We start from the raw sequence: 11,603 nt of genomic DNA, 5'->3' as shown, positions 1-11,603 counted from the left end.
ATGTGAAATGTAATTCAATTAATATTAATTAGTAGTTATATTTAGTTAATTATAATGGGTGAAAAAGTAATCAGTTTAAAATTTAATGAAGATAAATGTAAGACAAATTATTTTCATATTTTCATTCTTTATTTTTAAATTTTCTAATATTTATATTTTCGATTTAATATTAGCATGCTTTAATTGTTGCTTGGAAAATGGATTACGAATTTATAATATTGAACCATTGGTCGAATTACGACGAATAGGTAAAGTAACTGTATAATTTATATATAAAAAGAACCTTGAATTTTTCATTCATTTTTGTTCAATATTTTTTGGGGGGACATAGATAGTGATATTTTAGGAAGTTTATCACAATGTGAAACATTACATCGAGGTAATCTAAAATTTTTGGTGTCGGGTGGATCCAGACCAAAATTTTTAAAAAATGCTGTTATTATGTACAACGATGAAATTCGTAAAGTACATGCGGAAATTCGTTTACCTGAAGATATAAAAGTGGTACGGTTAAATACAGATAAGTAAGTTTCCCGAAAAAATGATAATTGATCTCTTTTCATAACTTGAATCGTATTTAATTTTCCATTTTTCAGACTTTTCATCGGCACAAGAGATTGTATTTATGTTTACAATAATCTGACATTAAATTTCCTTTTTAAATTTGAAACTCGTGACAATTTGCGTGGCTTGTTAGAAGTAACGCCATATACAGATTCATCAGAACGACAATTGTTAGTTTTTCCTGGACGTAAACTTGGAAGTATCCAAATTATAGTGAGTATTTAAAAAAATGGGATTCAGTTTTTAAATTGAAGTTTAATATTTTAAATGTTTAGGATTTAGCAAACACCGAAGCTGGTACATCTAGTGCTCCAGTGACAATAAACGCACATCAAGGTGAATTAGCATGTATTGCGTTAAATATGCAAGGCACGTTAGTTGCGACAGCTTCTACGAAAGGTACATTAATTCGTGTATGGGATACAACACGACGGATACAATTAGTTGAATTACGAAGAGGTTCAGATACTGCCACCGTTTACTGGTAATGTTTTTAATTTACAGCATTGCGTAGAATCCTTCTTGGAAATGAAGAGTTTTTCATATGTTATGATTCAGAAAGTTCGAATAAACAAGCATTTTTCATAATGTTTCTACGATAATCGAGAATCAACTGGGCGTCATTAGATTACGCTTACTAATCGAAAACGGCAAGGTTAAATAAAAAATGACAAGAGTCAAAATGTGTTTAGAATTGTCCAAAATATAAAATCTAATGGCTGCCTAATTAAATTTTTGGCCGGAATCATAAAATAATCTCTATTTTCATCTAAGTTTTTGTCTAAAATCCGCATTTTGTTTTTTGACGTTAATTAAAAAATGCCAACACTCAGACAAATATTTTCTACTGCCTCCATAAAAATTTACTGGCGTCGATTCCAATTCCTCGATCAGACTGTTTTTTTCGGTTTTATTTCCTCGATTGCGAGTTGTGTTATTAAAGAAAACTTGCTAACTTTATTTGTCTTTTCTTTTCAGCATAAATTTTAGTGCAGATTCAGATTTTTTATGTTGTTCCAGTGACAAAGGAACTGTACATATATTTGCTTTAAAAGATACTCGATTGAATCGACGTTCTGCGTAAGTCTTTCACTCGCTTGTGCCTTCGAACCCATTAGTGTAATAATTGTCAAAAATTTTTTGTTCCAGTCTTTCTAATATGGGTATTTTGGGTAATTATGGTGAATCACAATGGGCTCTAGCAACATTTACTGTACCCCCAGAATGTGCATGCATTTGTGCGTTTGGTCCAAGCAGTTCTGTTGTTGGTAAGTTTCTTTCCATACATCTCTGATTTTACTGAAATTCTCCTACATCAGTTTATCCAGATGTGTCTTATTCTCTTAGTATACGTATTGTTAAAATTGTTTATATTTCGTTCTATATAATTGCTAATCGTTTTTGTGGTCTATAATGTTTGCAGATTTTGTATTATTTACCGTAGAGGTAAGTGATCCCTCTTAAATAGGGGTCAAAGTAAAATAGTGTTAAAAATAACAGTTCTAAAATTGACCAGAGTGGCGTTTGTGTAGCAAAAGGTACTTGATCTAAACTTATCTATCCTTCTTTAACATCTTTACCTTACTCTTATAGGCTTATTTCTTTGTGTTTGATGTGAACTTCTCTATCCTTCCCTAACAACTTGTTTAGATTTATACCTTGCTCTTATTACTTTCTTTTAAAACTTACACTTTTGCTACAGCAGCGCCACCAATTTTCTGCTTTTCGTGGACACTTTGAATACAGAGATAATTTTCCTTATCTCTACCCTGCATACTTTGTATTTTGGTGAAGCTATATCTGTTTATTTCCTCCTTGAAGTGTTCCCACTAGACTTAAACTAATTATTCGCCGTTTTTTACCTTTCCCTCAACATTTCTTTCCAAAATAGTTATCTAAAATTTTTGTTTTCTTTATTTGTAGCGGTATGCCTCGATGGTACATTTCATAAATATATATTTAATATTGAGGGAAATTGCAATAGACAAGCATTCGATGTATTTTTAGATCTTTGTGATGATGAAGAATTTTAAAATTGAACACAAATTATGATCTCAAAATACGTTTATTTTAAAACTTTGTATTGAAAATTTTAAAAAATATATATCAGATTATTTGTTCTTATAATTTTTGTGTGTTTTTTTTTTTATGAATCCTTGCAAGACCTTATTGGGTTTCACATCGTAAAACTTCAGTAAAATGAAATTACATAACTAACGTTTTACCCAAATGGTCGTATTGAAGTCAAAATTATCGATTTTCGTCAGAAAATTGAAGAGGTCAGTTTATTGACTATTTTCATATAAAGACTAGCTAAATGGTGTCAAAAAAGAAATTGGAAAATCACGGTCCCATTGTTAAAAATTATGATTTGTAGCAGTAATTTTCGTGTTTTTGATGTTTTTAGACTTTTTAAGAAAACCTACGCGTCGGCCAAAAAAAGATATGATCTAAAAAATTAAGATTTTAACAAAATACGTCGTACAATCGCGATCTTTTATCTTTGACTTTTAAATTTTTAAGGATTAAAAATTAACTATAGTTTTAGCAGAATCCTTTGAATAATTACTGAAATATGCGGTAAAGGAGTGCATAAAATCTCAATTTTTCGATTTATCAAATCATTTATTCTACTTAAATTACAAATTACTTAAATAATTAAAAATTAGTTGTATGGGTTCCTGAAAAAAAAAGAATAACAATTACAATTAAATTTAAAAGTCCCATATTTATGTAAACATACAATTTGGGGGTGTACGCGGTCGTAATTGTTTCGATGCTTCCTCTTGAATTTTTTCTGTAGAAACAAAAATGCAAATGTAAAGAAAAGACGATTCTAACTCCGTATTTTTCACTTACTGTACTTATCGGCACTAATCATTGGATCGATAACTACTGGATATAACGTTAAACCGATACCTCCAACTATTACTCCTAAGAATACGGCAAATCTCCAGCCTTTTAAAATTACTGCCATTATTATTAATTATATAAAATTTTCGTAAATATTACATAACCTAATTTAATGATTGTTTGACTTTGACACATGCAAAAATCATAGACTAAAATAGTAAAAAATAATCTAGAGCATTCTATTCGGACTTATGACGCTTTATATTTTGAAGAGATTTTCGGTATAGGGACCAAACTCATTAAGTCATCCACCGAACAGGGGAATTGAAAAGCGTGATAAAAACTTAAAAATCGAAATCAAAGGAAATGTAATAACATGGATAAAAATCATTTCTCCAAGGTGATTGAAAAAAATAAAAGTTATTTATTATAGCATATTTCCCATTAACCTTTTGATACTTCCTCTATTTCCATAATAATTCTCGATTTTTCTGGTTTGGGCCATTTTGTGATTGAGTCCGCTATACACGATACATGATTAACCGATTTAGGACTGATAGTAGGTATTGTAAAATAATACATGCATATTTGTAGTTTAAAAATTTATTTTTCATATAAAAAATTATTAAAAACCTCTCGTAGATACAACTAATTTTACTGTAACATCTACAACCATAATTGGCAATAATATCCATACAGGAATCATCACTTCATACACAGATATATTTAACTGTTTATATTGTAACTTTAAACATAACATTATTTGTGCGATCATTTTTAAAATAACCGCCACAATATACCATATATGCGAATGTAAGGCTTGACGCACACTACCTACCCCATGTTTACAATGTGAAATTAAATGAAATAGCACATAAATTAAAAGTATACTATCATACAACCACATCGGTACAAATACAATAAACCAATTCCATTCCGTACGTGATTCTAATCGTAGACATAGTAGAATTAAAAATACCGCAATAATAAACCATGTGAACAGACCACGATGTAACACCGCCATGATTGTTTACACAATCTAGATATCAACTAGAACTCTATGATTAATGTCAAAATATGTTAAAAATTTATTTTGAATATAATTATTCGAATTATATTTTCTTACCTCTTTATTTTAGTTTTACGTATTTCCCATAACTTTCATCATAGTTAAACTCCCTTGAAAAAATCATTTTCACTAATTTTTACAATGAATTTGATGATTTTTCCAAGTACATTTTTTATCTCTGTATCTGTTATGGAACCACCACTTAACAGCTGTTTTTGTACAGCATGTTATATAGATGTGATCCCGGTATTCGAATTATGTTAGAAATTTTTTCACTTTTCCGTTCAAAATGATTATAGAATGTACTTTGTTATTAACTTGCATTAAGTTACTCTTAATACCAGCTTAGTAAGTAATAAACAAAAATTATACTTAAATCGTATTATTTAAAAAATTAAATTCTTTTAGCCATTCGACTGATTTCGAAGTACATCGAAATTGGCTCGCAATAACACACAGTTTACCAGTAAATAAATGGTATTTTGAGCAGACTTCAGAATGGACGCTAGATTATCCACCGTTATTTGCATGGTTTGAATTTCTCTTGTCGCATATTGCGAAGTATTTTGATCCAGAAATGTTAAAAATTAGTAATTTAAACTATGCATCATATAATACGATTCTGTTTCAACGATTATCAGTTATTTTTACTGATTTTGTGTATGCGTTAGGGTGTTGTAGGTAATTAATGTCAGTTTTTTTTAGTATAGGCGCTAGGGGATAATCTTTATGAGCATGTATATATTTACGTGTACAATTTTAAAACTGGAAGTTCACAAAATTTTGCTTTGTTCAAGTTGTTTTTGGCGCTAGATATAGTCACCAATTTTTTTATAATGCATAACTTAACTATTTTTCTTTATTAAAAAAAGACAGTATAAAGCTGCAAAAAGGTCTAGATTTTACTAGATTTGATATTGGATTAAGGTAGAACGACCACTATCGTCATATTACGTTCCTATAATATTACAGATGCAGTCGAAGTTTTGGTAAAACGTTTCAGTATCGAAATGAATTATTTTTAATATTATTTGGAAATATTGGCTTATTAATGGTTGATCATATTCATTTTCAATATAATGGGATTATGTTTGGAATTCTACTATTATCGATTGCCAACATGATTGAGGTAAATTTAATTCCGTAAAGAAATGGGTTTGGAGGTATCAAATGAAGGGATTCCACAAAGAACAATCCTTTGAAAACAGTGAAAAATTAAAATTTGAATTCATAATTAAGTAACAGAAAACTAGAAAGCGCAAAGAAGGCGTAAGGGAGTGCTAGAGCTCGAAAAATGGTTAAACTTCTTCCAAAAACTAATCTTTTAATAAAAAAATTTGAAATGTTTCCTGTCGTAGTATTTGCTCGAAAAATCAATTTCTTGATTATTAGACCCATGTTCCAAGTTCTTGGACACTATTTCAGTTAATCTATTTTCAGGGAATGGTGCAACCGGCGAGCTTGATAGAAATTGTCCAAAACTGTCGAAGACCTTATATAGCTTCTCTCTATAAGCAAAAGTCCTCTTTATAGGCAAAATCGTTGCGGATACTACAGGACACTGGCTAGGCGGTGGGTATACTTAACGACTGGGCCTACCAATGCATCACGATTATTTTAACTGTCACAGTGTTGAAAAGGAAGAAACGATATCTTCTCTGACACTGACCACCTCTTTCCATGAGTAGATGATCTCACTTGAGCAAGCCTACTTTGACGACCTCTCCGATCCGAAGTCCGTTGATATCAAAGCACTCCTGAAAAATTATGCAGTATAAAATGGATTTTAAACTAAAAACTCCACTGTTTTCTATACAAGGTTGTATGTTAAGCTTCGTGAAATCCTTTATAAGACGCCTTCAAAAAATAGATAGTCAATTCAGATTTTGAAATGAATTATTTTCGTTACAGAATCAATATCGTATGAGTGCATTTTGGTTTGCAATTTTATTATGTATGAAACATATTTATGCTTATATTGCACCTGTTTACATAATCTATCTGTTACGTCATTATTGTTTTACGGAAAATAATAAAGATGGACGTGTTAAATGGAAATCATTTTCATTATTACGTCTATTTAATTTGGGTGTTATTGTTCTAACAGTTGTATATTTTACATTTGCGCCATTTTATAATCATATTCCACAGGTAAGATTAAATATTTATTAAACGACAATATCCAAAGATGTCGTTAAAGGTAAGAGGAGCTGCTTCACCCAAATAAATGCGGGATTCTTCATCAGTTTTCGCCTTCATAGTCTGTTTGTATGTGGTTTGTAGCCAATTAAGACTATTAGCTCTTCAATTTTGGACGATTTTTGTTTTATCGAAATTGATGAAATTAAACTTTACGAAAATGCATTGCCACGTAGAACGTCAAAAATTCACTTGAAACACTCTATATTTGCAATGAAAATGCGTTTCCAAACGCGTCTACCAAATGCTTCCCATTCTGGCAGTTTTAGTTGTGACAATAGCGACGAATGAACGCTTCTTTTCAATTTTGCGTCGTCTCAAAACATAGGTTTAGCCTCGCTCAATATATATCGCAGTGCTGAGGTCGATGCGCATGATTTTAAGTTTAACAAAGTTTCTTGTTTTTATTGACTTTATGACCTTAATGAACAAAAATTGGAACTCCCCCCTCTAGATAATTCCTGCGCACGGGCCTGTGTATATAACCATCTTTGAATTTTTTTTAAAATTTGGAATAGTATATTTCATGCCATTTTGTGTGATATATAATTATATACCCATTAATCGGGATTTTTTTTAGGTGTTTTCGCGATTATTTCCATTTAAACGTGGCTTGTGCCATGCTTATTGGGCACCAAATTTTTGGGCCTTATACAATTTTTTAGATAAATTTGCAGTTATTTTATGTAAGTACATTTAAATCTAATAATATTGTATTATTATTATTATATGAGGAACTTGTATTCTAGATGGGAAAGTAGGGATGAAAATTCCTACAAACAACACATCGGCTGTAATGACTGGTGGTTTAGTACAAGAATATTCGCATATCATTTTACCAACAATTACACCATTAATAACATTCCTTTTAACATTCTTTATAATGTTACCAATTTTAATAAAATTATGGATTTTACCAAAACATTTCAAGGCATTACATTTTGTACGTGCAATTGTACTATGTGCAGCTGTTAGTTTTCTTTTTGGATGGCATGTACATGAAAAAGCAATTTTATTGTTAATTATTCCATTCAGGTGAGCTCAAATTTCGTACAGAGTTTTAGGCTTCTTAAAATGTTACCTATTTTGTATTTACCAACTAATTGAAGCTAGAGAACAATTTAGAAAAATACCTAAAGCCTCTTCCAAACTCTCGCGAAGTAGCATGAAGTCGGGCGTGGAGCAATAATGTGGAGGTGATACTTGTGGTCTTTTGTCTGTCCTCGTCTCGCTTTATCCTACTTCGGTAAAAAACTTTTGGAGTTTCAGAGATTTCTGATTTTTTCCGCTATTTTTGGGACCATCCAGTAAAACCCCCTTTAGTTGAAATGTAAAGAAATTGGATATGAAGGGTTGTTTATTAAGCGGATCGATATTAGTTCCTAGTGCAAAAACTGCATTTTTCTACATTTTTATGGCTTTTCCCTCCTATTAAGCCCCTCCAAATTGAGCCATAGGTTTGTAAATCGTTATACAGTTTGAGTTTATGTCAAGAAAGGGTCTTTTGGGTGTGTCAACATCTTCCCTCTGTTTTATGTCGAAATATAATAGATTTTCGATATTTTTAGGCTTTGCGCTTCCCCAAAGCCTCTCAAAATTGAGTTAGACGATTGAAAATATGTGTGTGAGTCATGTTAGTGTCTTTTGGTTACGTTTTTAAGGCTTTATCTTTGAAAACTGGAATGTAGCTTGAGTTAATATCAAGAAAGTGCCATCTGGGAGTGTCATCTTCCCAACAATTGCCATTCACCCTCTTTTATGTTGAAATATCATTTTTCTTCGCGATTTTTATGGAAATACATAAATTCTTCCCTAATTGAGCTGCAAACTTAAAAATCATTATCGGTAAATAACCAGATAATTTTTCTCTCGAATTACTATCTCTTAACTGTGGTGCTGCCTCCCAAGTAGATTAAATTATTTGTATAAAATTTAATTTCTATTTTACAGTATTGTGGCTGTGAATTATAAAGATGATGGAAAATTATTTTTATTATTAACAACAATTGGACATTATTCATTATTTCCATTATTATATCCAAAGAATCTACTTACAATTAAAGTGTTACTATTATTAATTTACACAACTTTTGTATATTATACGATACGTAAAATACGTGAACCAATTATACGTGTGTTAAATCTAATGGAATTATTTTATATTATAGGTTTAATACCATTATTTATTTACGAACATGTTTTACATTTTATGTTAAAATTTGATGAAAAATTACCATTTTTACCATTAATGTTAACATCTGTTTATTGTTCATTGGGTGTTATTTTTTTTTCTATACGATATTATGTACAATTTTTAACAATTAAATAAATTTGGTTCAATAATATATTAAGTTTTGTTAATATTAATCTTATATATTTAAATGAGCAATTCTTGTATATATATATTTACGATCTTGGAAATGGCTCCAACGATTTTCATGAAAATGAGTATGTAGGGGTTTTTTGGGGCGATAAGTCGATCTAAGAAGGTTTCATTTTAAAAAAAACGTCGTTTTATTCGTTTTTTCATGAAAAACTGAAACCGGCAATGCAAATTATAACTCTTCCTGACATCTATTGGTGTATATCGTAGTTAATGAAATACAATGCAAATTATAACTCTTCCTGACATCTATTGGTGTATATCGTAGTTAATGATTCAAATTGGTATTTGTGTGGAGACATTTAAAACGGTCTTCTATTAGTGATAAAATTTGTGTCTTTTTAAGAATACCGAGCAAAGCTCGGTCATCCAGATATTAAATATAATATGTTACCCGCTCAATTCGTTACATGATTCCGTTTCTTTAAAAAAATTCTAAAATTAATATAATACGCGGGGAGTCCATGACAGTAAAACTGCACTAACACGAATTTCGAAATTTCTCAAATGAATTAATGCTATGTAAAAAAGTCACAATATTTGAAATAATTTCAAACGATTTTTTTTTGGCTCCACCGCACACGTGATCTGTGATGTCAATCCAACAAGCAATGACAATAAAACAGTGTCAACAGTTGTATTAATATATCACTATTATCAACTTTAAATGACGTCAAACCAACCTTCGTGTAACATCGTGTGTTTCCGGATCGATTTCGTCAATTTGAATTTTAATGATTTTCATTGTCTGTTTTCTCGGTCATATGGCTCCAAAAAAAATCTGGGAAAAAATAGCCCATTTATCAAGACATTTACTTTCACTTAAAAATAAGAAAAAAATGTGAAAAAGGTCTATTGTATTGTGAGCTTGGTGTGAGAGAAAATTGTGACGTCGTTAGTGACATTTTTGCCGCTCACATAACGACATCATGTGGAACGGCTGAAGAAATATTTTGAGAAGTGTGTAGACTTAGTGGAACGCACCCTAAAGTGACAGTACAGCGGCCATTACACTGTCTCCCTTTTTAGTAACATACTTATCCTGTTCCTGCCTCAAATTTTCAAAATTTACATCATAACGTCCATTCATATGTAAAATAAATATTTATTACGAATTATTGTGATAAAAACACAAAAAAAAAAATGGATAATTCTATGAATGAAATTAATAATAAGTTTTTCCATGAAGAAAACATTACGTTTGAAAATAAATTAAATCCGACTGAATTTATAATAAAAGAAGAACCATTCGAAGAAAATGAAATAATGATACCTGAACTTATTAAAGAAGAAATAATAGAAGAGAATGAAGAATTTTGGACGGACAATTATAAAAATATTAAACGCGAAGAAAACATTAAACTTGAAAACAGTTTAAATCAAACTGAATTTATAATAAACGAAGAAACATTTGAAGAAAATGAAGAACTTATTAAAGAAGAAACAATAGAAGAGAATGAACATATTAAACTTGAACAACAATTACATACTGTATTAATAATTAAGGAAGAAGAAATTGATTGTGATGAAACATTTAAAACTAAAATAAGTGCAATTTCACACCGACGAATTCACACTGGAAGAAAACATTTTTCCTGTGAAGAGTGTCATAAAACATTTACCTCAAGAAGCAATTTAAATGCACACAAACTAATTCACTCTGGAGAAAAATCATTTTCATGTGAAAATTGTGATAAATCATTTACTCATAAATGGAATTTAAAATTACACAAACTAATTCACACCGGGGAAAAACCATTTTCATGTGAAAATTGTGATAAATCATTTACTCATAAATGGAATTTAAAATCACACAAACGATTTCATACAGGAGAATTTCGGTTTGCATGTGATATTTGTGATAAAAAATTTATTGGGAAGGTATCTTTAAATATACACAAATTAATTCACACTGGAGAAAAACCTTTTTCATGTGAATATTGTGATAAATCATTTAATCAGAAAGGCTATTTAAATAGACATAAGAGAATTCACACTGGAGAAAGACCTTTTTCATGTGAATATTGTGATAAATCATTTCATGAGAAAGGCCATTTAAATATACATAAGAGAATTCACACTGGAGAAAGACCTTTTTCATGTGAATATTGTGATAAATCATTTCATGAGAAAGGCTATTTAAATATACATAAGAGAATTCACTCTGGAGAAAGACCTTATTCTTGTGATGTTTGTGATAAAACATTTGCTTCTAAAGGCAATTTAAAAACACACAAACTAATTCACACAAGAGAAAAAACTTTTTCTTGTGAAGATTGTGATAAATCGTACGGTGATCCAAGCCAGTTAACTCGACACAAACGAATGAAACACTCAAGGAAATCAAATTTTATATAAAGTTTGTAATTGAAAACATTTAAGGATGTATGAGCATGACAACAATGTTAGATTTAAAGGCTCAAAATTTGTTTGTAGGTAGTCTTTTACTCAAAGAATATGTGGTTAAAATTTCAGCTTAGGTATCCGTGCAAATTTTTAAGAAAAAAGTCATTAAAAATCGATATAAAATACATT

General features: G+C 30.2%; 4 protein-coding genes across 6 annotated transcripts; 2 read left to right on the top strand and 2 right to left on the bottom strand.

Annotated features, from left to right (window-relative positions):
• On the top strand, positions 1 to 2,651 carry LOC123291005 (WD repeat domain phosphoinositide-interacting protein 4-like). Its single transcript, XM_044871422.1, has 8 exons — positions 1 to 97; positions 174 to 248; positions 332 to 524; positions 597 to 777; positions 840 to 1,048; positions 1,543 to 1,644; positions 1,714 to 1,832; positions 2,488 to 2,651. The coding sequence occupies exons 1-8, from the start codon at positions 55 to 57 to the stop codon at positions 2,595 to 2,597; spliced, it is 1,032 nt and encodes a 343-aa protein (XP_044727357.1). The 5' UTR covers positions 1 to 54; the 3' UTR covers positions 2,598 to 2,651.
• Positions 2,652 to 3,110: 459 nt separating this feature from the next.
• LOC123291036 lies at positions 3,111 to 3,616 on the bottom strand. 2 transcript variants are annotated; one of them, XM_044871466.1, is made up of 3 exons: positions 3,420 to 3,616; positions 3,308 to 3,361; positions 3,111 to 3,245 (listed from the first exon to the last, which is right to left on the bottom strand). In XM_044871466.1, exons 1-3 carry the CDS (start codon positions 3,539 to 3,541, stop codon positions 3,230 to 3,232), a joined length of 192 nt encoding a protein of 63 aa, XP_044727401.1. In that variant the 5' UTR covers positions 3,542 to 3,616; the 3' UTR covers positions 3,111 to 3,229. The 2 variants fall into 2 exon arrangements, with proteins under 2 accessions (XP_044727401.1, XP_044727403.1); XM_044871468.1 differs by having other exon boundaries at positions 3,424 to 3,616.
• Positions 3,617 to 4,004: 388 nt separating this feature from the next.
• On the bottom strand, positions 4,005 to 4,738 carry LOC123291030 (transmembrane protein 60). 2 transcript variants are annotated; one of them, XM_044871460.1, is made up of 2 exons: positions 4,544 to 4,738; positions 4,005 to 4,467 (listed from the first exon to the last, which is right to left on the bottom strand). In XM_044871460.1, exon 2 carries the CDS (start codon positions 4,439 to 4,441, stop codon positions 4,043 to 4,045), a length of 399 nt encoding a protein of 132 aa, XP_044727395.1. In that variant the 5' UTR covers positions 4,442 to 4,467; positions 4,544 to 4,738; the 3' UTR covers positions 4,005 to 4,042. The 2 variants fall into 2 exon arrangements, with proteins under 2 accessions (XP_044727395.1, XP_044727394.1); XM_044871459.1 differs by having other exon boundaries at positions 4,005 to 4,475; positions 4,544 to 4,736.
• On the top strand, positions 4,641 to 9,014 carry LOC123290973 (probable dolichyl pyrophosphate Glc1Man9GlcNAc2 alpha-1,3-glucosyltransferase). Its single transcript, XM_044871379.1, has 7 exons — positions 4,641 to 4,834; positions 4,895 to 5,167; positions 5,459 to 5,615; positions 6,398 to 6,637; positions 7,266 to 7,371; positions 7,435 to 7,720; positions 8,636 to 9,014. Exons 1-7 carry the CDS (start codon positions 4,776 to 4,778, stop codon positions 9,012 to 9,014), a joined length of 1,500 nt encoding a protein of 499 aa, XP_044727314.1. The 5' UTR covers positions 4,641 to 4,775.
• The last annotated feature ends 2,589 nt before the right edge of the window (positions 9,015 to 11,603 follow it).

This window comes from Chrysoperla carnea, chromosome 1, assembly GCF_905475395.1.
Source record: "Chrysoperla carnea chromosome 1, inChrCarn1.1, whole genome shotgun sequence".
Taxonomy (NCBI): Eukaryota; Metazoa; Arthropoda; class Insecta; order Neuroptera; family Chrysopidae; genus Chrysoperla; species Chrysoperla carnea.
This window is presented reverse-complemented; position numbering and strand designations above follow the sequence as displayed.

What these genes read in the sequence shown, in the direction of transcription:
- LOC123291005 (XM_044871422.1), top strand. Translation starts at nt 55, where the DNA reads ATGGGTGAAAAAGTAATCAGTTTAAAATTTAATGAAGATAAAT. An exon ending in GGTCGAATTACGACGAATAG is followed by an intron (nt 249 to 331) that starts GTAAAGTAACTG and finishes GGGGGGACATAG; the next exon opens with ATAGTGATATTTTAGGAAGT. An exon ending in GATACTGCCACCGTTTACTG is followed by an intron (nt 1,049 to 1,542) that starts GTAATGTTTTTA and finishes TTTTCTTTTCAG; the next exon opens with CATAAATTTTAGTGCAGATT.
- LOC123291036 (XM_044871466.1), bottom strand. Translation starts at nt 3,541, where the DNA reads ATGGCAGTAATTTTAAAAGGCTGGAGATTTGCCGTATTCTTAGGAGTA. An exon ending in AGTGCCGATAAGTACAGTAA is followed by an intron (nt 3,362 to 3,419) that starts GTGAAAAATACG and finishes TTGTTTCTACAG; the next exon opens with AAAAAATTCAAGAGGAAGCA.
- LOC123291030 (XM_044871460.1), bottom strand. Translation starts at nt 4,441, where the DNA reads ATGGCGGTGTTACATCGTGGTCTGTTCACATGGTTTATTATTGCGGTA.
- LOC123290973 (XM_044871379.1), top strand. Translation starts at nt 4,776, where the DNA reads ATGATTATAGAATGTACTTTGTTATTAACTTGCATTAAGTTACTCTTA. An exon ending in CGATTGCCAACATGATTGAG is followed by an intron (nt 5,616 to 6,397) that starts GTAAATTTAATT and finishes TTTTCGTTACAG; the next exon opens with AATCAATATCGTATGAGTGC. An exon ending in TAAATTTGCAGTTATTTTAT is followed by an intron (nt 7,372 to 7,434) that starts GTAAGTACATTT and finishes CTTGTATTCTAG; the next exon opens with ATGGGAAAGTAGGGATGAAA.